The sequence below is a fragment of the Gracilinanus agilis genome, chromosome 1 (genome assembly GCF_016433145.1).
Source record: "Gracilinanus agilis isolate LMUSP501 chromosome 1, AgileGrace, whole genome shotgun sequence".
Lineage (NCBI taxonomy): Eukaryota > Metazoa > Chordata > Mammalia > Didelphimorphia > Didelphidae > Gracilinanus > Gracilinanus agilis.
In genome coordinates this window covers 253,221,784-253,248,129 of record NC_058130.1, presented here as the reverse complement: position 1 = coordinate 253,248,129, position 26,346 = coordinate 253,221,784, and the positions used below count along the sequence as shown (strand labels likewise).

General features: G+C 33.5%; 1 protein-coding gene across 1 annotated transcript in view; it reads left to right on the top strand.

Annotated features, from left to right (window-relative positions):
- Positions 1–26,346, top strand: part of ZCCHC7 (zinc finger CCHC-type containing 7) — a 309,742-nt gene that overhangs the window by 271,890 nt on the left and 11,506 nt on the right. Inside the window, exons 6-7 of the mRNA XM_044660977.1 lie at positions 1,419–1,454; positions 25,601–25,696. Of these exons, the coding sequence (XP_044516912.1) occupies positions 1,419–1,454; positions 25,601–25,696 (132 nt within the window). The remainder of the gene's footprint in view (positions 1–1,418; positions 1,455–25,600; positions 25,697–26,346) is intronic.

Here is a 26,346-nt window from a genome sequence, read left to right as displayed (position 1 = left end):
CTTTGCTTCCAAAGCACCTTCAGTGTTGTGTCCAGGAAGTCATATACAGAGTAGGCATGGGTGTGATATATGATTATATCCTGTGTGCGTATACATGCTTCCATATATGTTAGTCATTTTAGCATCCATAAATAGGAAATTGGAAAGGTGATTCATAGACTCATTTGCCACACCTTGCTCCAGAAAAATACCTAGAGTCTTTAAACTAAAGTGCGCACTGAAGCTGAGTTACTACACAGTTAGAGAAAACTTCATTCTTCTCTGATTGGATATGGTTAGGCATAATATGGATTTTGTTATTCAAAAGCATTATTCTCTGCTTTGTTTCAAGATATATAAACCCTCCAAAATGATGATAGTTATTTAATATTTGTGCTTATATCCTCAAAAATAATTGTAATATCCATTGGATCATTTTTAACATGTATGAAGTAAAGGGTATGCGCCTTTAAACTGAAGGGAACTAAAAACATTATTAAATATAAACTGGTTTCAAAAAATACTTTAAGCATACATATTTACAAGATTCAATTGCATAATTTTTACAATTAGTCTATTTCTATAAGGAACATTAAGAATAAAAAAGATAAATAATTTCATTATAATGAGCCACAATAATCCTCTTTTTCTGGCAAGATGGTAGAATAGATCTTAATGATTTGTTAAAATAATGATCTGTTTTATAAAAACATTGTATCCTTAACACAAACATCTAATTCCCACTGTGTCACAGTTGGATAGAGTTTAGAGTAGGGGAAGAGAAAGGGCTTATGTATGTGTACATAAGAAAGGGGATTTTCTTGTTTTTTTTTCTTAACTATTTTTCTGTTTTATTTTAACTACTTCAGTACTAGTTTTGTGATTGCTGAGATTAAAAGGACAAAAAGTTGAGCAAGGTACAGATTGTTTTCTTTTTAAAAAAAACTTATTAAACCTAAAAATTATGGCATAAAGTAATTTTGGCCTGCAGTAACTAAGTGAAATATATCATCAGGGTACACTGAATTGTTTTTAAAAGTAATAACTTTTAAATTATTTTCTAAGACCCAAGTTGAAAAAGTGTGTGCGTAGGGAAAATTATTGATTTTTTTTTAACCACAGCTGTGTATTTATCAGTTTAACCATAGTTAAGGCTCTTAATCACATCCTAGTCCCCAAAACTTCTAAGCAAAAAAAAAAGAGAGAGAGAGAGAAAACTTTGTTCCTGGCTTTCTGACAATGGCAGGGAGTGTGTTAAACCAGTGTAAAATTCAATTAAACTGTCTAGCCAGGTTTTTGAAGCTGAAATGCAGACCCTTTCAGCTAAGCTTCTTATTTTGCTGTGACCGACACCAGTGGATACTGTGTTATGCCAAAACCAACAGGCTGTAAAGCACCTTGTTTCATGCTCCCAGCTGATCAATATTTTTATTTTCCAGACTTGCCCAGAAATATGGAGGCAGTATCACCTAACGGTAAGTAGAAACACCTTTTTTATTTTCTCCTAGACCCAGCCTATTTACTCTTCTGTGAACTGCTGACCATAAAATATAGACAAGCATCTTCTGCAGGAAGATAATAAACATCTGAAGAGTTTTTGTACTAGAGGAAGCAATAAGACACTCTTTTTTTCCCCCTCAACCTCCCTCCCCTCCCATCTCCTTCTTCTTATTCTTCAAAGGTTCTGATTGTATTTTTGTTGTTGTTTTTTTTTTATTGCTGGCATCATTTAATGATTACATCACATTGTCGCTGTCTTCCAGACTACTTTTGTTATAAATGTAAAAAAAAGTAAAATTTATGTCAAGATCCATAAATGAATTAGGTAACAACTCAGAGTCTTTAAAAACAAAAAGTTGTATTATTTGCAACACCCATACTGTGCCTTCCAAAATCATTTCTTCTGTAACGTTAAAGTTTGAAAATAAGAATTTTAAAATTGAGCTTAGAAAAAAAGTATCAAATATCTTTCATGAAAAATAGTCTAGCTTCTTTATCCTCCAGCCACTCTCAAGTCAGTGAGGATGTAAAAATATCTTCTGGCTCCATGTAGGCCATTCAGTTCTCCTTTTTATCAGAGTTTTGAGGCTAACAAGAAGTATAAAGTACACTCTTGGTTTATGATAGTTTACTGCAAGATATAATTGGCTAGATATTGAGGATTATGAAGTTAATGTATTTTTAATATTTAGCTTAAGTTATGTTTTCACTAAGTTATTAACATCCTCCTATCATTTCCTATAGTATCTTAAATGTATTCTGCTAGTCAAAGATCTTTAACTATATAAGTTTTTGAAAAATGACTAGTTGTATAATTTACTTGGAAAGTGCTGGTTCTGTTTGTACTTGTTCTTTGCCTTTGAACTTAAGAGATGAAAAGGGGTGGGGGTGGGGAGGTGGGGGGGGTGGGAGAGTAATGGATGGGATCATGTACTTTCACTTTGTTTGGTTATATTTGCTTTATTTCTTTAAAGACACTCATTGGAAAGCAATAGTTCCTTTATCATTCTTCACTCCAGAAGAGAAGTCTTGAGAAATGTTCAGATAGACCTCCCTAGCCTAGCGCTGCTTAGGTAGTGTTTATATATTGGGCATCTCAGTATATATGTATTTTACTGTTCAGGTTTTTTTATAGATCCATGTCAGTTCCTAATAAAATAGCATTCACATATCTTACTCATTTGACAGTTATAAATTGTATTCATTACCAAGAAAACTATCTGCTTTTAAAAGATAAAAAAGAAACCTTGAAAATGATCAAATATATGAGTGAAATGATTGTGCATTTTTAAACGCTTTTTTAAAAAATTAAATGTGAAAGTTCCAACCAAGACAGTATTGACTTCGATGTTAAATGTTGTGAGTGTAAATTTCATATTTAATCACATTAAGTTTTTACCTTTTATTATAGTAGTTTCCTTCACCTAAAATCTATAGCTCCAGATTTGATTACTTTACATGAAGTCCCTAAATAATTTTTGATAATGCCTTCACTCTCTCCATGGAAATTTTGTGCTCCATAGTGGCAACTTTGCAACCTGTACTTAATTGAAATATGATCATGTATTGCATATTTTAAGATCTCAGATTTACTGACAGCAAAACTAATTTCATCAGTGTTTCTGTTACAAAATGTTCTACCTTTTATTCTCCCAACTACCCCCCCCCTTTTTTTTTTTTTGGCTAATGACCCTTCTCTGTGTTTACTTTATAATTTTCCAGAAATAGATTTTAAAATGAGTGGCTTCTTAATAGAGAGAAAAATACAAAAGAGAAAGAAATTAATTAGTTTCCAGATTTTTATCATGAACTATATGTACTACAAAAAATTTAGCTCTAAAAGTCAAACTTGAATGTAGATGCTTTTTTTTCCCCCAAAAGATTATTGAATTTGACATCATAGTTTTCAAGTTACTCTATAAAATGTTATTAAATGGATAATTATCTTAGTGTACAAGTGCCAGGACAAAAGTCCAGTGTTTTCTTCCTTTAGATACATTTATATATACGTGTGTTTGTGCATCCAAAACAGCTACTAAAGGTACATATAAAATATGCCTTGGCATTATAACAGCGTGATATTAAAAAGTGTGTAATTAAACAGTATGGATGTCTTTTAGAAATAGAACCAGAATACATGGTGATTTTATTCATCATCAGTCTCTTTCCTAGGAGATGGACTGCCACCTATTGATTCTTCATAGTTCTCACACTTTAATATAACAGCCACAGGAACAATGACCAAAAAATATGGCTTATGTTGCAATTGCTAATAGACTTTCATGTGACTCAGTCTATTAAGAACTATGGAACATTCAAATCCTGAGACTTAAATTAGTCTTTCTCCCCTGAACCTCCTTCATTACAAGTCTCTTAGAATGGTAAAAGCAAGTGCAAAATGGAATATTGGAATTTAATTTGTAGATCATCATTCAGACTAAGAAATCAAATTCTAATTGCTGTAGATTAAATACAAAAGTATGTGATTATTAAAATTCTATTAATGGGTAATGGCAGATCTTTACAAGGTTTCTTTTGCATAAAACTAATAACATTCATAATGCACTATCCATAACAAAACATACTTTGTTGGGAAACAGAATTTGTTTGATGATCCATTTTGGGAACTTAAAATTTTTTTTAAATGAAGACTTTTAAACTATATCTGTTTTCCACAAATAGGACAGAAAACATATTTATAAAACTGATAGTTGATAATTCCTATTTATGAACCACCAATTCATTTTTTTCCTTCAAAATCGTGGCACATTAAAAAGAGCATTGCATTCCTAAATATATGCATAGAAAGGACTAAGGATATTCTGTTCCTGTAAGTAGAATACTTAATAATGCTAAATCAGGTATTACTTAAAACACTTTGTTCTGGAATTGGCAAATACACCGAGGAAATTTATTATTTCACCTATTTAATGGGGCAAATGGAATATGTCTACTCTAGTATAGATTAACCAGTCTTAACCACACATCATCTATAGGTGAATAGCCTCATGGGAAACATGATAACATAATTCTTCTGAGGAATACATGCCTATAAATTTAGATGGCATTCCCTATATACGTGAATACATTCCAATTCACTATGACTTCACCTTTCTTTTTTATATATTTTTATTTGTAAAATTATATTCACCAATACTTTGATTTTTCACATCTCAGTTTGTTATGAGGGAGTGAAAATGGTCTCCATAAAAGAAAAATAGCAAGATTACAATTTAATTAAATAAAATAGTTTTGACCTTTATTAGGAATAGGTTTACAATATTTTAGAAAAAAGTCTTCAGTGGCAAGACTTGTCTTTTAATGATTTTTTTAGATATATTCCTATTTGTTTTTTTAAACAGATTTTTTTAGCCTTGTAGATAGTTCATTTTTCTTATCATTTTCCCCTTCCTTCAATGATGTTGAGGCAGTAACACTTCTCCTCTACCCCCAATCACATCTAGCCTCATTTATATTGAGAATCCTAAGGCAAAATGAGCCAAAAAAAACACCAGCAGAGTTATACATGTAACAGAATTTTTTGCTAGTGGATACTATAATTTTACATGCTTTTGACAGTTAATCTTATTTTTAATCTACTTATGTAAAAAAATAAACCAGGAGTTGACTGTTTTAACCCGTACGTATTAAAGATAGAAAAAAGACAATATAGGTTCTACATTAAATTTTGCACTGGATTTATTTCTTTGTGTCATTTTTATAGCAACATACAACTTAGCACCCTTTTTTCCTAAATAAAAATGTAAGCAATATAGACTTTAGAAAATTGTATGTAGCTCATCAAATGTGATTTCCTTATGATAATTAAGCTCGGAATTCTCTATTTAAAAAATATTTGGGCTATCTAGATGACATACTAACCAAAAACAAATAGCCTTGCACCTAATGTGAAAGCTGTGCTTAAGAAGTATTTGGGGAAGAATAATTATTTTCTTACTTTCTTACCCAGGGAGATAGAAATTGGACAGATTTACATAAGGTCAGAGTTCTCTAGTAACTACCTTGGACTTACCTGAGCTTATTGAATGATAGTTATCAAGAATGACATTTTGTATACATTAATATTACATTCCATCTTACTGACTAGTTAGTTTTTTCTCTTATTTCCAGGATACAATTTGAAAATGTATTTTTAAAATTTTACATACAGATATGCGTGCACATCATTGCTTTGTAAGTTGTTCCACCAAGACTTCCCAGTTCCATATGGTAGAGAGGAATATTCAAGAGTATAGAGTTTAAACACACATAAAAAAAGTAATTGCATAGATTTAGAGATCAATTTGATGGCCATGTGAGTGTGGTTGCTAAATGCCTTTGTCCAAAGATTTAGGATTGAAGTACGAGTACTACTTATCCAAACAACAGATAGATTAGGTGATTGTTATTTTAAAATAAAGTAATGGAGCAGTATGCTAAATCATAGAAAAAGATAATCTTAAGCAACAATCTTTTTTGTGATATAAAATACATTTTCTCCAATTCGGCACATATACCAGGTATACCCAACAAATATTCTTCTTCACACTCTTTAAAAGCTTTATTTATGACTTTGATTACTAGGTGAATTATCAACCACAAAAAGTATTTTTATGAATTAGCTTATTTTAGAAAGTAAAAGAGTGGGTTTAAATTTTAACTGTTTGGGAAAATTAGATTTTTTAGTTTAAAAACATGTTTTTCCATCAGTTGTTGAGTGTACCAATATAAATCTTTCCAAAGGTAATGCTTCACAATCAACCATTAAGTATTTATTAAATTTTTACTGTGTGCCACATATCATCCTAGGTGCTGAGCATACAAATATTCTAAATAAAATAAGGAGTTTGCCTTCCGGTTAATAACAAATTAATAATTTAACAGCTTTGCTTTGGTATTTAAAAATTACTTTGCTAACTTCCTAAGAAATCAAGAATTCTGTTACTTAGTTTATTAACTGTAAAATAGATATTAAATATTAAATAGGAACTTTTTCAATAAACTTTCCTAGATCTGAAATGTCTCATTTGAGGAGACATGCCATCATATCATAGGTGACATATTTACCATTTTTTAAATAATTGAAAATCAATGAATATATTTCACACCATAACTATATTGAACCACATCAACTTATTTGCTAGTTTACTTTTATTTCAAAATATGTAAGGTGTTGAAAAAATAAATGTTATAAGCATTTTCCCATTCTTTTGCCACTAGCTTTTTTTGTAAAAGAGAAAAGTTGCCATTTTTTAAACTCCAGGGAATAAATTTGAATTAAATTATACAACCATGTTCAGTTTTTAAAGCTTTCATTGAGTATTAGTTTATTTGATGATTTAAAAGACGTAGGATCTGGCAGTTTATTCATTGTACAGACTAAAAATTTTGAAGTGATTTAATTTTTTCATTGTTTGAATTCTACCTAAATTAGAATTTTATATATAACATATTATCATTTTCCTGTAGTACCATATTTAAGATCTATGGGATTGTAGATATATTTGAATAATTGTGTTTTTAAAACAATTTTCAATTAGCAAATGTATACATATAAAAAATTTTAGGTAACCAAAATTTGCCAAATTTTGGAATTATTGGTCTAAAGTTTAAACTTCCAAATGAAACTAAAGCTTCATTTGTAAGATAAGAACTTTCATAGAGTCATTATTTAGGCTATAATGCAGCCATTTGTATTAATTCTACATCTTCACATATACAGCAGCTACTGCATATTTTTTCAAATCTGTCACCATGTATCATTACCACATTTTGATAAAATGTGTCATTAGAAGATATTGGGAAACAAGTGCCAAAACCAATGTATTTTTTAAAATATCCTACCAGATTTTAAAAAACAAAACAGTTTACTTTATCAAAAAACAGTTTCCCCATGTTTCTGTAAAATGAAAAAATGAATATTGTAAATTATAGGTTTATGTGTTATTTTTCATAATTGCCCCACAACATCTAGTTAGTTGATTAAGGTACCTACATTTGTATGAAAAATATATAAAGATTTTTTGTAAAAAGGAGGAACAAAGAAGAATATAATTGATTTTGAGTGTTAGTTTTGCTTTTTTAAAAAGGTAGGGAAAATATGAAATTTAATACACAACAGAATGCAAACTTATCTTTCTTTCAGTGTCTACTTGACTTGAACTATCTACATCTCCCAAGAGTAGGATTCCTGGCTTGATTTATTTTTATTATATTGCTACACTAATTTTTACTTAAATGAGAAACTAACAACAGAATTTGAACATAAATTTCTTTTATTTTAGTATTTAACTGCCATGTTAACAAGCAACTAATATTTCTGATTCTTTTGTAAGTTTAAATATTTCAGCTCCCTAATGATGAAAGTTGAATGATCATCCTACTACAACTAGGGAACAAAGTTATTTTAGTCTGAATCAATCCAGAGCATAATTTTACAATCTTTTAAGAAGTGTCATTAAATTCTCAATAACCAGTTAACTTAGAAATAAGTATAACTACAGGCCAATGACTCTCTAGGGTTCAATGTAAAATGTGGAGGTTGAACTAGAGACCTTTAAGGGGTCCCTTCATACTCTAAATCTATGATCCTATTAGTTTTATTTTTATTCTTTTATGAATTGAGATTCAGCTAGCATAATGGAAAGAAAGTTGGCCTGAGAGCTAGGATGAGCCTGGATTCAAATCCTACTTCTGATTGATATTGGCTCTAAGCCAAGTCATGATAAGCTAACAAGCCATCTTAACATCTCGGAACCTGAAACAATTCTCTAAAGCTCTGAGAGCCAGAGCAACTGATAATCTGATTTGGTAGAAGTCATTTACTCACTAGGAGTAGCCTACATCAATGACATCACACAGATCTAGTACAATATGTTACATCAAATAAAATTATTTAATCTGAATTTTAGAAACAATGAGAAAATGTCATGTATTTCTTTCCTTTTGGCAAGAAGTATTGATTACAGTATATCTTCAGCTTAATTGCTGCAAAAAGACCAGTATATTTAGAATTTACATTATTGGGTTCAGGTTTCACTTCTGCTTAAGTTTTTTCAAAATATGCATGTTGCTATTAGTCTTGTTCTCATCAACAAACGTATACCATTAGAATAATAAAGAGGTAAAAGAAATGATAGAGAGGTCCATTTGGACTTATATAATATCACATGGCAAATGCTTTATTATTTCTTTCTCCCAAGTGTACTTAGAATATTTTGCTAAGAACAGAGATTATAATCATTCAAGAAATTTTGGGTTTTTGCCAATTACTCATTGGCAAGATTTGGTTGGAATCAGTTTTATCTGAGCCTGTGATTTCATCAATATGGTGAGCGCCACAAAGTGGAAACTCAACTCCCCAGTGCAGATTGGAATTACCTCATCTTTTAGTAGTCAATGGAGATACCAAGGAACACTTAGAGAATGAGTGACTAAGGCAGTGAAAGCTAATAGGCATTTTGAGGCAGCACTTGAACTCAGATCTTTCTGACTCCATGACCAGCCGAGCCCTCTATCAATTAAGCAATGCTATGGTGTTTCTTAAATCAACTAGAGTGTTGTTTTTTCTATATTTGGATAGGGATTGGATCTGTGTTTTCGTCGTTAGAGGAAACTCCAGGGTGAGGAAACTTCCGCTACCAATGTAGCGTCGCATCTTTTCCTCAGAGATTTACTGAAGGCCACACAACCAGTATATACTGCAGGCAGGATCTGAATTGACTTTTTGGCTCAAAAGCCAGCTCTCTATCCATTATAACACAGTGCTCTGCATGTGTGTGTGTGAGAGAGAGAGACACAGAGTTAGAGACAGAGATAGAGAGCTCTTATATGTATTTTATCACCCTTTTTTTGGAGCAGGAAGAAACTACTACCTATTTTTTTTTTCATACGATCCTAAGAAAAACAGTTTAAATATCAAATAGTGTATTAGTCTACTACTATTTTTAAAAAGAGTGCCATCATTATGACAAAAGTTCAAATATAAATATCAAACCTAGATCATAAGGAGTATTTTAGAGATTTTTTTCCCCAAAATGTATGCTAGTTTTTAGGTTATGAAATAATCTATTTCTTTAAAATTTGAATTTTTAATTCTTGCTTTTATCAATTCTTTGTCATATTATATTCATATGTTCATAATGTAGGCAATAATTTTAAGCCATTTTAGTAATAATTTTAAGTGCTCACCTTTACAAACTATACTTTTCAGTAATTAGCCATACTAATCAGGTGAGTACAGTGAGAAAGAAAAGCAGATATAATGTAGCAGATAGCACTGAGCTCTTTATTTTGGACTTTATTTTAATAGCTATGTGTACAATTTAATAGATGTGTACATGGTAGATAACATGACATAGTGGACAGGAGAACCAGCCTTAGAGCCAATACAGTGTTACATACTGAATCTGTGACTCTGATGGCCAACTCACTCTATCTCAGCATTCCCAGGCAATTCTTTAAGAGTACAAATTGTGCAGTAGTTGTTCCCCCAATTAGAGAGAGTTTCTTCATAGGAAATTACCTGTGCCAATGAAATCACAGGGCCACACAACAAAAAATGGATTATTGGTATATTATATGCATTGAATTTCTAACAGATCTTCCTTAAATATAGAAAAGACCCTAAGATCCTCATAGACATTTTCAACCATAACCTTTAAATATAATAAGCAGTCTTATTTAGAATCGAAAACATCCATTGCCCTAAATATTTAATAAATAAATTATAATGATAAACTCTAACTTAGGAGCACTGTGTGTTCTAGTAGAAAGAAGCAGGAAGATTAGATTCAAGACTTGGGTTCAAATCCTCATTTTGCTGCTTACTGTGCTTTATAAGCTTGAGCAAATCACTTAAAAATCATGGGACCTTGTGTTTTCTCACATGTATAACTAGAATCAGACAACATGATCAACAGATAAATCAACAAACATTAATTAAGCCTCTCCTGTGTACAGAACACTGTACTAGACACTAGGAAAGGGGCAAAGTTTACCCAAGATACTCTGGGTTTTAAAAGTAATATCCAATATTCTAAGTATTATATTTAATAAGATTTATTTATAATAAACTGAATAAAAAAACTAGAGCACAAAAGCCACCTTTCTCTGCCCACCCACAGAGGGTGGGGTGGGTAGGTAGAAGAGGGGGAGAAGCAGAGCCTCAGAACTTATAACCAATACATGAAGACACAAACGTGGACAAAGGGTAAAGCATTCTGGGTAATACAGAAAGGAATTTTGGGTAATGTAGTTTTAGGGGTTCAAGATATTTCTAACTATATAATACCTACCTTCAAAGACCTTACAGGACAAACAGGTAGAACACAACAAAATGTAGGAAGTGCACTAGAAAGTTGGGGTGGGAGGGAAGAGATTCTATTTAAAACGATCTCTAAAGGTCCTTTCAGCATCTAAATCCCATGATTCTAAGGTTAAAGAGTAAAGAAAAAAATACAGTGAAAGAGAATATAAAAATGAATGAATTACTGATAAAACCCAGTTGAAAATTTTAAAAGTGAAATGTCATTTATGTGCATTCATGTGCATGTGTATTCCACAGTCTCTGAACACAGTAGATGATCAGTCAATAAGCAATCATTTATTAGGTGCCTACTGTGTGCTACGCATAGGGGAAGAGTATTGAGGAAAGCAAGCTTTGGTCTAGTCACAGGTATTCTCAGTACTTTGCCATTCCCTTTCCAGTAGTTTTCTCTGTCTGTCTCTGTCTCTGTCTCTGACTCAGACTCACTTACTCTCTCTCTCTCTCTCTCTCTCTCTCTCCCCCTTTCTATTTAAGATACAGGAGAGTAATGTGTGTTCTACAAGTGCTTTTTCCTAGGCCTGGAACCACTTCGATAAATATTATGTAACATATTATTAAGTTTAAGAATATTACTTTGAATCCAAAGTCATCAGAAGATTTAAATCATATATTCACTGTCAGAGTCTGTTTTATTTTTTGTTGTTTTATCTTTAGTACCAAATACAAGGCCTTATACATAGTAGACAGCTAATAAGCGCTTTCAAAATTGCAAAATAATGGACAACTACCAGCAAGCCACATTGCAAAAATACAAATTTAGTCCCTAGAAACAATTGTAATCCATATTAATTCAACTCTTTGGCAAAAATAATCCTCACACAGCACCTAGATGTCATTGGATCATAATTGGCAATTTTTTTTTATTTCCTTTATTAACTTGGCAAATTGAATTAATTGCTCTAGGCTCTTAGTATTTCTTCTACTTTTTCATAATTGTTTAATTACTGTTCACTTCTCTAAGTGTATGTATGTATTTAGGTATGTTTTATAAAAGTGCAAGAGAGTACCATAGTAGACAGAATTAACCTTGGAGTCTGGGTGTTCTTGTTTGTAGTTTTGATGACATACACTGACTCAGTGACCTTGCCCCTGACTAAGATCTTTAATTTCTCTCTACATAACTTACAGAGACTATCAGTTGTAAAGATGCTACTGTTGTGCACTGACCAAAAAAAAAAAAAAAAGTTTTCTCATCCAGAAGATCCCTGTATCAACACAATCACAGATTTAGTTCCTTTTCTTCTATATAAATGTAACCAGATTTTCCACTGGATAAATTGTGTTCTAGATCATTATATGACATTTCTTCATAATTTATACTTTTAACATACAGATTTCCCATTGTTAAATGGATGGAATCCTCTCATTTGATTTTTTTCCCTCTTCCCCTCACAAATCCTGAGTAATAGGAGATATTTTGGAACTAGCCCCTTCTAGCAGACTGAATTTCTAAATAAGTGCTTAGAAATTAGTGTTCTCCAGGGCTTAGCACTTCCTTTACAGGTATCTTGCTGACTTTTAATCAACCCATGGATGCTTGACACTTTAGAGATGCTCCTTTGAATGTTACACAAGCTTAAAATGAGAAGGGACTCTAGATTACTTTGGATAAGGAAAATATATTGACTATTCAGGTTGTGCAGCATAATTTTTTAAACTGGTGTTAATATACAAGGATCCTTTTTCTTGTTAACTTTCATTTGCTTCAGTTTTTACTTTTGATGCATTTGCAGTATTCCTCTTTCAATCTCTAGAAATGCATACAAAGGTTTTTGCTGCATTGCAAATTTGACATTTTAGAATCCTGTTTTATAGATATTTAGGGAGTTTCTTGGAAGTAAGGGTGGTAAATCAGACAATCAACAAACATTTATTAAATGATTTAATAATTTATCAAGTTACTGTATACCAAATACTCTGCTAAGAAAAAGCAAAAACAGCTTCTATTTGTAAGAAGCATTCTAATTAAAGAAAAGGCATGTGCATTATCTTAATCTCCTTAATTTTAGCATCTTCCCTCTGAGACTGTCCCTTGTGTATATCTTGTTTATATATAATGGTTTGCATGTTGACTTCCCGATTAGACTGTGATTTGAAAACAGGGGCTAACTTTTGGCTTTCTTTGTATTTCTGGGACTTAGCATGGTGCCTGGCACACAGTAGTTACCTAATATATACTTGTTGACTGACTAAATCAGTAATAAACATACTAGATACATACAGAATAAATAAAAACCATATAGAGAAAACATTAGCAGCCAGGGGAACCAGGAAAGAATCCCTTCAAGAAGTACCCTTCAAAGAACTGAGTCTTAGAGGACACCAGGCATTCTCAAAGGAGAGCCAGTGCAGTGGCACAGAGGTAGAAAATAGAGAAGAGTAGTATATACAGAAAAAATTGGCTAGATTATTGAGTGCATGGAGGGGAGTTGTGAGTTAAAAGACTAAAAAGATAGAAATAGGGTCAGCTTTTAGAGAGTGCCAAATGTCAAACAGGAAAATTTCTATGTTATCCTAAATGTAATATGGAGCCATTGGAGTTTACTGGGTAGGGTCAAACATGTTTTAGGAAAATCACTTTGTTAGTTAGGTTGGAATAGGGAGAGACTTGAGGCAAGGGATATAGAAGGCTGCTGCAATAATACAGACAGGAAACAACAGCTTCAACCAGGATAGTAGCAGTGTCATGAAAAGAAGGGGACATGCATAAGAGATGTTATAAAGAAACAAAAGTATAAGATGTGGCGACCGATTGGGTAAATCAAGTGAATGAATGAGAAGTTGAGGGTTCTTGAAGTTTGTGAACCTGGATAACTGGAAGAAAGAAAGTATGATTGATGTTTAAAAGGGACACGGAGGAAGAAAGTTTTATTTTAGACATGTTGATTTTGAGATGTTGATACTTGCAATAGGTGGTATGGAAGTTTAGCTCAGATTAGGGATTAGGATTGATTTAAAAGGTCTGGAAATTACCCACATAGAGATGATTATTAAACCCATGGGAGCTGATGAGAGTGCCAGGTGAGTTTAGTGAGAAAAGAAAAGAGGGCATAAGGCATAGTTTTAAGGGGCATCAAAAGGTATTGAGGAGAAGATCCAGCAAAAGAGACTAAGAGGAGAACTAAGGAGAAGAGAACCAAACGAGAGCAGAATCACAAAAATCTTAACTGTTAGAGTGTCCAGGAGGGGAAAATATAAGGATGAATCCTGAGAAAAGGTCATTAAATTTAGCAATTAAGAGATTGTTATCAATTAAGAGATTATTATCAATTTTGGAGAGAGCGACTTCTGAATGAGGAAAAAGCACAATGCAGAGAATTTAGATGGAGTAAGAGGAGAAATAGAAGCACTGACTTAGTAGAGGAAGAAAAGGGAGCAGGCATTTATCTGGCATCTAGGTGCCAGATGCTGTGCTAAGTGCTTTACAAATATTACTTTATTTGATCCTCATAATAACACTGAAAAGTACGTACTATTTAAAATTCCCATTTTTCAGTTGAGGAAACTGAGGTAGATGGCAGTTAAATTATTTGCCCATAGTCATACAGCAGTCTGAAGTCAGATTTTAATTCAGGACTCCATTACATCCACTGTAACATCTAACAGCTTTTTTGAGGAATTCTGCAAAGAAGTTTAGGATGATAGAGAGCAAGGATGGTGGAATCTAGTGAGGTCTTTCTTAAGGATGGAAGATATTTGAGGCAGCAAGGAAGGAACTGATGGGGAAGAGAGTAGAGACGATGAGGGTATTCTGCTGGAGAAGACAGGAAGGGGATAAAATCTTGGGTGTCTTATAAATATTGACCTTGGCCAGCAGCAGGGTGCCCCTCATTAGAAGCTTGAGAGAAAGAAGGAATAAGAAATGTGTTTGGGTATTGTGAGATGAGGCAGAGGAGAAAACTAGAAGTTCTTGATCTCAATGTCTTTGGTGAAATGGGAGAGCTGAGAAAATGGTGAGAGAAAGTAATGTGGGAAGCTTGAGGATAAGAAGAAGAGATTTGGGGGCGCCATTGTGGTAAACGGGTTAGGAAACCAATTGGGAAGATTTCCTTGCTGCAGTGAGGGGTCAGGTGAGATTAGGCTTCTTCCACTCAGCCCTAGAAATGATCTTCCTCAAGGGTAGGTCTAACCGTGTCACCCCACTATGTAATAAATTCCAGTGGCTCACTTCCTTTAAAGCAAATAGGAAATTTTGTTTGATTTCTAATGCTTCAGAACCTGACCCCTTCCTAGCTTTTCAGTCTTCTTACACTTTATTCTCTTTGTATTCTATAATCCAGAGACACTAGCCTCCAATGTTCCACTTACATCTCCCAACTCAATGCATTTTCAGTGACTGTCCCCCAGGCTTGGTAACTCTTCCACTCCTGAAAGCTTCCCTGGCTTCTTTCATAACTAAAGTCCCACCTTTTGCAAGAATTCTTCCCTTGTCCCTATAAGGATTATATCTTCCCTTTGAATTTATCTCTAAGTGATAGTCTATACATACTTTGTCTTTATATAATTGTTTGCATGTTGTCTCTGGGATTAGATTGTCAATTCCTTGAGGGCAAAAACTGTCTTCACCTTCCTTTATATGCCCAGCACTTAGCATAGTGGCCAGCACATAATAGGAGCTTAATTGATGCTTGTTATTGATCAGCATAGATTCATAATATCTTTCAGTTCTGATAAGCAGCACCTGAGTGGGAGCAAAGGCGACAGTGAGAATACAGTAATCCCATTAGGAGAAGGGAAGGAAGGAGTGAATACCTGAAAGGAGTGAATGCCTACTCTGTGCTTCTTGAGATTCAAAGTAAAAAAAAAGAAAAAAGTCCTAGTCCTCAAGGAGCTTACATTCTATCAGAGAGGACTTGAGATTTCTAAAAGATATTTTGAGAAAATAGATTTGTTTTCTGTGAGGTTCAGGTTTAGTCTTGCCAATGCAAAAGAACTGAATTATTTTTGTTATTTGATTTATCTTATGAGGTATTTTAAGGACTAATCATTTTATTTGGTAACATTACAATTATGTTCGTTTCCTTTTTAAATAAAAATGACTGTAAAATAAATACTATTTTTAAACATGATGGGATAATTTGGGGGGGAATATAAGTAAATAGCATATTTTGTAGTTCTCATGAAAAATCATAGTCCCTTCTTAGCAAATTGATTAATATAAATCTTTGGTTTCAGCATATATGTTCTATATGTATATATATATATACTATATATACTATATATATCACTATATATGTAGAAAATGTTCTAAACTTAATCCTTTTTCCTAGTATCAAAAATTTTTTTAAATAAAACTTCCTACCTAGAATAAGGTATATAATAAATTATCTTAGTATGCTATTTGCAAATAAGGGAAAAATCAGGTTATTCTACTTCAAGTAAAACCTTTTCAGTCTTATATTTAGCAGTGCATGGATGCCTATACATCACTAAAGCCAAAAACCAACAAAATTTCTGAGAATCTATTATGATATTAGATCTTTGTAAACTGTTTTCTGGATTCCCTCAGCTGTATTAAAATTGCAGCAAGTAAGGGAGTTAAGAGTTTGAACATCATTTTAGAGTATATGATTTGCATCCCTTCAACTAGCATTTTTATCTTATGTTTCCTTATTTTTAAGAATAACAAAAATTGAACATATTATAAAAGTTACTCTCATCTTTTGAGAGGATTATTACAGTTATGTTTTTCCCTGCTTTTGTGTCTTATGTTTAATGGTATTTCTCTAGAGTAAGCAGAACTCTGAGAAAAGGAAAGCTATAAGTCATTTAGAATAATAGTCAAAATGAAAACCTGGGAGGGAGGGGTTGTTTGGTAAACATTCATCTGATTTTACAAGTAGGTTTGTGTATAGTCTGAGATAAAATATATACATAGATTGGAATATTTGGTTTGTGTGTAGATCTTTTAATATGCATTGTGTATGTTATAGTCACCCTATTAAAAATTAAGATAAAATATACATGATTCACATACACATGTGTTTGTATGTGTGTGTTTTTTCCTCCTTTCTTGTCCCCTCCCCCCATATCCTTTCTCCACGCCCTCCTCATCCCTCCACAGGCTTCAAAGCTTGTGGTCCTTTTCTATCCATGTACTAAAAGGTTTCTTTGTAAACCAGGCCATTTGTCCATCATTGTTTGAGGTCCAAACAGTGGTAAAATACCCTGTCACCGATCCCGAGTGCTGTGAATGGCAGCTCCTCTCTGGACAATTGGCGGAGGGGCCGAGAAATATTCCTGAGAGGATTATTTAACCTTTCAATTTAGAGGGCACAAAGCCTGGCTGATTAATGAACTTTCTGATGGGCGCTGATAAACGGATCTATTTCTTTATTTCCCCTAAAAGTGATTCCTTCTCCTGTCCCATATTACTATAATCTTAAACATAAAATGTGGCAAATAGATTAAAAAACAGCACTAAAGAGTTTATCTGGCTGGCAAACTGAAGGAGCTAAATTAAAATTGGTAATGAAAGCAGTGGCTGAGCCTTGTATATGGTTTTTAAATGCGCTGTGTATTTTGAAGAGACTTATTCTCCGGCTTGCCTGGTAATGACTGCTTTGGGTGCACAGTCCGGGGCTGGCTTCTGTTATCCCCCCAAAAAAATGAGTTGTGTTATCTGGATGACTGCAGACACATACGCATCCCCCTTTCTCACTGCATGGGCAGACAAGGTCGATAGCATTACAAGGTATTTGTGGCAGTGCTTGTTTCAGTTTTCAGAGCTGCCAGTTTTCAGCCAGATTTGAATTACAAAAGAAGAAGCTGGCATGAAAATTGAAAGGGTTTATCGGCTAGTCTGAAGCCTCATAGCACATTGCTTATTTATGCAGTCCATTTGCACCAGGAAATATAAAAAGGAAATACATTTTAAAAATAAGGTCATAAAGACCCAGATATGTTTAAGATGGCAAATAAAATATAGATACCTATAATATCTTTCCAGGAAACGATTTCACTTAATGTTGCATATTACTTAAGAAGAGCATTTATGTTGCTGTCATAAATTTGGCGTTTGTGTCACTATGTAGGTAGTCTCTGGGGGATTAAGAAGGAAGCCTTTGCTAACTTACTTTAAAATTAAAATCGACAGAGGAGAGCTCTGTAGTTTGAGCGCTACATTGGAAATATTTAAATAGGATGGTAAATTAAACTTAAACTAACATTTTTGCATTCCATGTAAAATTAGCTATGGACCAGTGAATAAATGCCACCACCTTTGGAGAAAATTGGGATGCTTTTTAAGCCACAAAGATTTTGGAGCATTCAGAGAGTGAATTACTGTTATCCCTACTGTCTTCCATATGTTCATTGTTCTCTGCTTACTGAGATTTTCATTTTTGTTCTCTTCTCCCAAAAAAAAAATGTTGAGGTTTAATGTTTCCTTTCCTGTGTTGCATGTTACCATTCTCTATTAAGTAGTTTTTCAGATTTTGTCTAGTGCTTTAATACTTTAGAAATAAAAAATTATTATTATCTGTACCTTCAACATTGGGATTTGTACAGCAATTGATATCTGTTCTGTGTTAGGGAGTGTTGTGTGATTGAAGATATACACACACAGAATCTCGCTGACACCACGTGTATGTATACAAAAGAAGACATATATTTAGAATGCCGTGACTCGAATAACCATAATGGGTATCACTTTAGTCATTTACAAGTTTTAGCCCTTCGATTTTTAGAACTTGAATCTGCTAAAGGGGGAAAGGGTAGGGGAATTTCACTGTATGTGCCAAATATCAAAGCAGTAAAGCAACTCTGCTGTATTCAGAATGGATATTTCTATTCTGGAAATAAAAAATAACCCTTAAACAAACAATGAGAAATACAATTTTACCTTTTTTTTAACCAATAACACCTTTTTAATGTTTACATGGTCTTCTCTAATCATTTTGTAGCGGTTTTTTTAATCAGCCAAAATATAAAAAGCATATATGATTCTGCATGTTAATGATGTGATGTACATTTTTTTCCATGAATTTTCATAAGGAATTTGTTCTACGTAGCATGTGTGGCTTAATGATGTAATCACCCGATAGACTAGAAAATGCTCCAAAGGAGACGTTCCAGTCTGTTGTGTACATAATACATGTTTCAGAAATCTGCCTAATTAAGGAATTACCCAATGGATTGAGAGTCTGTAGGGTACATGACATGGTTGGGGTTTTTTTTTAATCACAAAATATTAGGTGTATGACACTAGTACAATGGCTCTCAACAGAAGGTTTTGATGTTTGGAGAAAATAATGTATAATGTCCACTGGAATACAACTCGGTTTTCTGACAAAAAAAATGAAACTTTAACATCTCCTACAATCTTTTGTTGATTTTTTTTAAACATCTGTAAAGCAAAGTAAATCATTACTATTTTATAGTACAGAAAGAGAGGTATAGAAGGTAGAGGCTGTGTCTAAAGCAACTGGAAAAAAAATGTACAGACCTAAACAGGACACAAGAGTTCCTTGCTTATAACTAGCCACTCCTTATTACAAATATTGGATCTAAAATCCTACAGTAGGAAGGAAACTTAAAGTAAAGCTGAGATATCATCTCTTAGCTGTTCTTTGTCCCCTTTAAAACCCAAAGAAATGTATTGATGGACCACCATTCCCTTTTTTCCATATAAAGAATCAGTTACCTTTTGAAGTTTGACCCTTTTCTTTATCTTCCCACTATTGAGGTCCGGGGACACTCCTAAATTTATTTTTTACAAAGCTAAAATAATATCATAGAAGAGTGTGACTACTCTTCTGATTAGTCAAGGGAAAAAAGCAACATTCTTTGGCAAAACCAAAAGAAGTATATTATAAATATAGGCTGAAAAACTAGTAGTAGATTTATATGTGGCCTTAGTAGCTAAATATTGGTAGGGAATCACAACTCTTTATTCAGATGTCAAAACCATGTCAGTAGGTTGTTTCGGCTTTTGGTTTGGGGGTAGCTCAGTAAAAGTGGCTGAATCAGATGTTTTTAAATATTTGCATTTTTATATCATATAGTAGATCACACTAGAAGAATAAACTGATTTAGAAATACTTTGAAATAATAAGGCCACTCATAGACATGAAAATCATACCTATTTAAGAATTTGGGTAATTAGCATAGTAACAAGTGTAAAAAAGAGCTAAGCTCTACAGTGTAATTTGAACTTTGTATCATAATGTCACACTTGATTGTATAATTTATGTTGAGTGTAAAACACTCAGGTCTTGGTTTTTGTTTTTTACATTTGTATTTTTGCATATGACAAACAATTAATAAAAACATATAGTCTAATCTTTAAGCCATATGAATGAGTGTAAAAATAAATCTGTTTTGTGTTCTTTAGAGTAGAAAATTCTCTTTAATTAGTGAAATTGATTGCATATCCTAGGTAGTAATGAGCTTCAACTAAATGCAAGGCCTCATTGGATCAAAGTCAGTTTAGATAAGGGCATCTCAAGGTCACAGAAGGAGCTGCCCAGCAGCTTCATTTACATAAAAAATTACTGTTCGAAATAGGACACTGAGGCAGCCCTGGCGTTTTGGTCTCTTGGCCTTTGTCATGGAGATTCCTAGTTGAGGAGGGAGGAAGGCCACTGTCCCAGATAATGATTAACTGTTTTAATGGCATTCATTCATTCATTCGGCACTAACTACTCATGCAGAAAAAAGGGTTATGTAAAATGACATTAGAAGAAAATCATTTGTAATCGTTGCATCGGGCTGCACTTTGAGGAGACATTAGAAGTAAATCCATGGCGTAGTAGGCTTATGCTTTATCTTCTGATATTTACTGAGTTTACTGGGGCATGAAAAGCTTTCAGCAAGAATAGCAGATGGGGATGGACCTTTCATAGGTAATGCTATCTACCAAGTTATTACTTCTATATATTGATAGTAAAGTAATCTCCAAGATATCACCCTACAAATATAGATTATTTAAATGTTTGTAACCCAAAAAAGGAATTATGACAATAAGGCACCTACTTTCATAAATACTTCATTTGGTACCCGCCCATTAGATAATATTCTTTTATACTCTTTAAACCTCAAATAAAAAACATTTGTTCCCTCACATTTAACTTTCGTTAAGCTGTAGACATATGTGTAATTGTAGTATGAAATGGAATTAATCAATTTAAACATCCCCTTGTAAATTGGACATTTTCTGTTAATTAAAAATAAAGACATAGCCCTGAGGCAGAAATATAAAGTCACACAAACTTATATTTCAAAGACATTCAATAAGCCTGAGGAGTCTTGTTAGAACATAGTATGAGAACTTGTCCACTGAAAATCATTACAGAGTTTTCAATACTGTATTCTAATACAGAGATGTTCTCTAATTAGGTGAGATCTATGCTGATTTCATTTCATTCTCATTGAGTGCCTAGTGCATGATAGTTTATTAAAACGAGAGCATGGAGATAGCAGTTGTCATGTCATTTACTAATTAATTATTGTGAAACAGTTTGGAAACTCATAGCACAATATAAATACTGTGCTGCTATTTTTTTATTAGCAATAATGGAAGTTTTTCACTGGTGACATTATTCAGATGAATGAACATCCAAATGTTTGCACTTCATCCTGGAGCATATATAAACAGTGATGTTAAACTTGGGGGTTTTGAACCAGATTGCCCTTTGTAAATAAAAGGTATAAGATGTACAAATATGCTGGCAAATCTTTAGCAAAGGGTATCTTTGTGTCTGATACTGTACAACTTGAGTTTCTGTTGACATTGAATGTCTGTCACATGTTTATTTAAGATTTTCCCAATATATAAACTACATTCTGGGAATGTTGAGGGCTTGTGGAAGTGCATTATTGATTTGTTCAGATCATTTAGTCTATAAAAACAGTAATTTCTTACAGAGTGCCAGTGACCTGAAAGAGTTAATAAAGCATTCTAGAGCACCCAACTTGTCTTATAGATGTAGTGAAGAAGATATCAGAGTATTGGGTGTATTGTATGCTACCAATTCTTTTTTGCACACCAACACATTCCCTGGTCACAAAAGTACTTCCTTTCTTCCTTTCTTTCATGTTCCTTAGCCAGACAAGTTTATCAACCACATGTTTATAAAATGCCTGCTAGAATCTGAGGACTCTTCCTAGCCACTATTTTAATATCCCAAGAAAACAACCTGTCTCCTTTCTTTTTGGAAGGGGGCAGGAGTGTTCAGAAAAAGTAGTATTCCAAATTATAGGGAATTACTAATAGAAAAATAATATAATATAAACTATAGACTTACAGCTACATATATTTGTAATTATTGTGATATCACACAGAAAATTAAAATTTTAAATTATACAAACAGTATTTTGAGAGAAAAAAACTAAACTACTGTTTTGTTTCAAGAAGGATGACTGACATCTGAATTAAACTTCTACTAGAAACCCTTCAGTGATATATGCATCTCATCAAAATCAGTCAGTTCCCCCAAAAGATATTTTTGTTCCTTTATAACTTTTTTAAGCCTCAATTTTCACATCTTTAAAGTAGAGGTCTTAGATTTAATGATATTTCTAAAATCTTATGATTTTTATAAAGGATAGCATCATGAAATATGTAATAAAGTTGAAACAGATCTTCTTTGATTTGGTCAGTTAACAAATATCTCAGCTTAATTGTTGATTACAAATTTAAAATTTTAACAGCATTGCAAAGGTTAAGAAACTAATGACCGGTGAACTGTTTTTAAATGCTTCCAATTAAATTAACACAAATGTGTTTGTGATAAAGTTATTCAGAAGTGTTCTATTATCTTCTCTCGTGCATAGATTAAGGTCATATAAGATTTCTTGATAGAGTCGAGAACATAGAGAACTTTATTGAGTAAATCCTCTGGTTATCAGGATCAAGTGAGGCATAAACCAGGAAGACATATGGTCACTGAAGAGGTATGTCACTTTAATAGAAGATGTCCAGCATAAAGTCCAAATGGAAGAGGATTGCCTATAAATGATGATGCATGACAGACACTGACCTAATTACATCAAGTCCTGGATTAGTGAGCTTCGTAGCCAGTTAAAACTGTCTAACCTGACACTCCACACAGGAAAGACCAAATAGATAAAGAATGCCTGTTATCCACACTACATTTATGCTGGATATATGCTGGATACATTTAAGCAGTTATGGAACAGCTTCAGTGAGCTGTTCATCAATACATACATCCACACAAGATGGGACAGTGGGCCACGGCCAGAAATGATATAGAGAAGAAAGTTGACTATATATTAGTTGATTTATAGTTGTACTTAGAGGATTGTTCATGGCTTTCAATGATCCCATATGGCTCTCTGAAACAAGCCTCCTCCCCTCTTTTTTAGCATCAGCTTCCAGTGATCCTTATAGTAGTGCAGATTTGCAGTCTGTTGATATCTGTGTATTTCCATGAATCCTCAGATGGTCCATTCAGCTTTCTGGGGTCTGCCTTGGATAGCAATTTGATCAGTGGAGTATAAACAGTATGAAAATTATGTAATTCTTAGCAACTTTGTCTTCTTTTGCCACCATTCTACTGCCATTGCAGAAGCAGAGGTGCCTACACAAGTCTGAGGACCATCTAGTGTTTTTATTTTATGGGCTGCAATGGCAAAAGAATTTTTTCACCAAATAGCCAACTTACTACTGATGAGCCCTTCATACATTAACCTGATATCCTTCCAGAAGAGTGAAAATTTTCATAGCTTACCCTTTACTAGGCTAGCCTTCAAGAACCCAGGGACACCACACACAATGAGGCATCAAAATGAGAAATTTTATGGAGACATAAAAGATGCTCAGCAAATATATGACCCAGGAAGGAAACACGCTAGGCATGTAGAAAATGCAACAGATAACAGATAGATGAGTACCACACTGGTGTACACAGGATATACAAAACACCTAGAGGAAGTCCTCCAACATGTTTCATGGACCCCTTATGGAGAATTTGTGGACGTGGGATTTGAAAGTACGTCACTCCTCCATTCAGTAAGCTTCAGTGGTCCCCCATTGCTTCTAGGCTAAAATACAAATACTTTTACCTGGCATTTAAACCCTTCACAATCGATTTTATCCAACCTCTCTTTCTACACTGCTTACATATTACTCCCTCTCACACTATTCTCCAGCCAAACCCAGTAACTTCTTGTTCCCCTTCTACAAGATTCCATTTCCTGTCTCTGCCTTTGCATAAGCAACACCAGTGCCTACAATATTGGCCTTCTCAACTTCTTGGAACCCCTAGCTCAATTACCATTTCCCTTCAGATGCCTTTTCTGATTCCCTCAAGTTATTAGTCTTCACCCTACAGAAATGTCAGTTTGCATTTATTCTTCTCATATCCTGCATTTACTTATCTGTAAACACACATTCTCTTGTAAGCTCCTTGAGGGAAGCAACTGTCTTACTTTTGTATATGTATCTCAAAACCATACCACGGTGCCTGGCACTCAGTGGGCATCAAATGAATACCTCTTGATTCAGTGAGCCTGAGCTCTGCTCTGATGGAGGGAATGCCTACATCAATGAAATATGGACCCATTAAAGCCTTAATATTAAATTAAAGCCTACCAACCATTGCCTCCAATTCTGCCCTCCAGGGAAGGTCAAGCAGAATAATTTGTTTCCACATGATAACTCTTTATGGTTTTCTTTTTTTAAACTATCATACTTCCCCTGAGTCTTTTCTTTTTCAACATTCCTAAATTATTCAACTATCTCCTCCATTATATCATTTTAATCCCTCTTAAAATCTTAGTAGCAGGGGCAGCTGGGTAGCTCAGTGGAGTGAGAGTCAGGCCTAGAGACAGGAGGTCCTAGGTTCAAACCCGGCCTCAGACACTTCCCAGCTGTGTGACCCTGGGCAAGTCACTTGACCCCCATTGCCCACCCTTGCCAATCTTCCACCTATGAGACAATACACCGAAGTACAAGGGTTTAAAATAAATAAATAAATAAATAAATAAAATAAAATAAAATCTTAGTAGCACTCCTGAATAATCTAGAGCTTTTCACTATCCTTCCTTAAAATATAGTATTTAGAAATTAACAGTTTTCCAGATGTTCCTTGACTATATTTGGGTACAACAGGAATATTACTTGTCTCATTTTGGACAAAATAATACACTAATGCAACCCAAGTTCAGATTATTTTTATTTACATTATACTTCCTACCACTTTGAGAGTGCATAGACCACTAAATATAGATTGGCATTGCCAAAGTCTTCTATAATCAAAACAATATTTTTACAAGTGAAATTAGTTTCCATTGGGATCCTTTTGCAATCAAGTAGAAATACGTGAAATATAATTTATCCCTCTTCTTTTTTTTTCCTCTGAGTTTTAGTTCTAGGACTTTTCCCAACAATTTGAAACTTATAACACATTGTAATCTCATAATTAGATCTCTCTGTGATTTCCCTTTCCTAAAAGACAGAATATATGTGTGAGAAAACCATACACATCCAAACAGCTGAGTATTGTTTAAACACTTTCTCTATGATATGTATATAAATAAAGACTTTAATTTAGAGTACACTGCCATATCATAAACATAAATACTGCAGGCACTACTCTTAATGATGATAGTTCACATTTATATTATGATAGCAGGGATCCCCAGAAGAAAATTTGACAACCATTACTTCAAAGGAGCTCCCCCACTCCACTTAATAAGAATTGTGTTGGAAGGAGACAAAGTGTTTTGTTGTTTTTTTTTTTTTTAATTTTTTGGAAAAGGCAAGCAAGATTTTTGTTTTAAGATGTCAAGTGTACTAAAATAGAATTTTCACAAATATCTGTGTTGCAGACCAAACCTGGACCACCCAAGAGGCCAAAGACTTATTTAGGACGATCAACTTTAGTATACTGCTACAACTGCTCTCGGAAAGGCCATTATGGATATGTAAGTTTTATAACTTTCTACTGGAATGCTACTCATACATGGCATGAGCTGGTCATGACAAATTCCATCTATTTGGAGTGGTAACTAAAAGATTCACAGAAAAGGAAAGTGTAATTTTAAATATATGCTATGCTACAAATTTGGAGAATTCTTTTCAAATGTGATAAATCAATTTGTACCATCCACAAAATGACTTAATGCAATCCCAATGTTCCCTAATTTTTTAAGTTGTGAGCAAGCAATTATATGGCAGAAGTGTAACTTCCTGAAGATGGGTAATGTTTCTTTTTTGTCTTTGTATCCTCACTGTCTCGCATAATGTCCGTGTGAACTATGTAAAACTGAACACACTTAATTCGACTTAATGGAATCCAATGAAGCTGCACCCAATTTTGACATATTAAAGTTTCAAGAAGTTTAGTATAGTAGATAGTTAGCCTCTGAATTGGAGTCATATCATGATCACCTGCTTAGATCAGAGATGTCAAACTAGCTCCTTCCACAGTACAGCCAACCAGATTACAATACAATTGAGAAATGTTTTACACAATAAATTTAAGATGTAATACAACATAGATAACATTAACTCGTGGTTTTCTAAGCCAATACATGACCTGCAGGGATAAATTTCAATTTTAATTTGATACCCC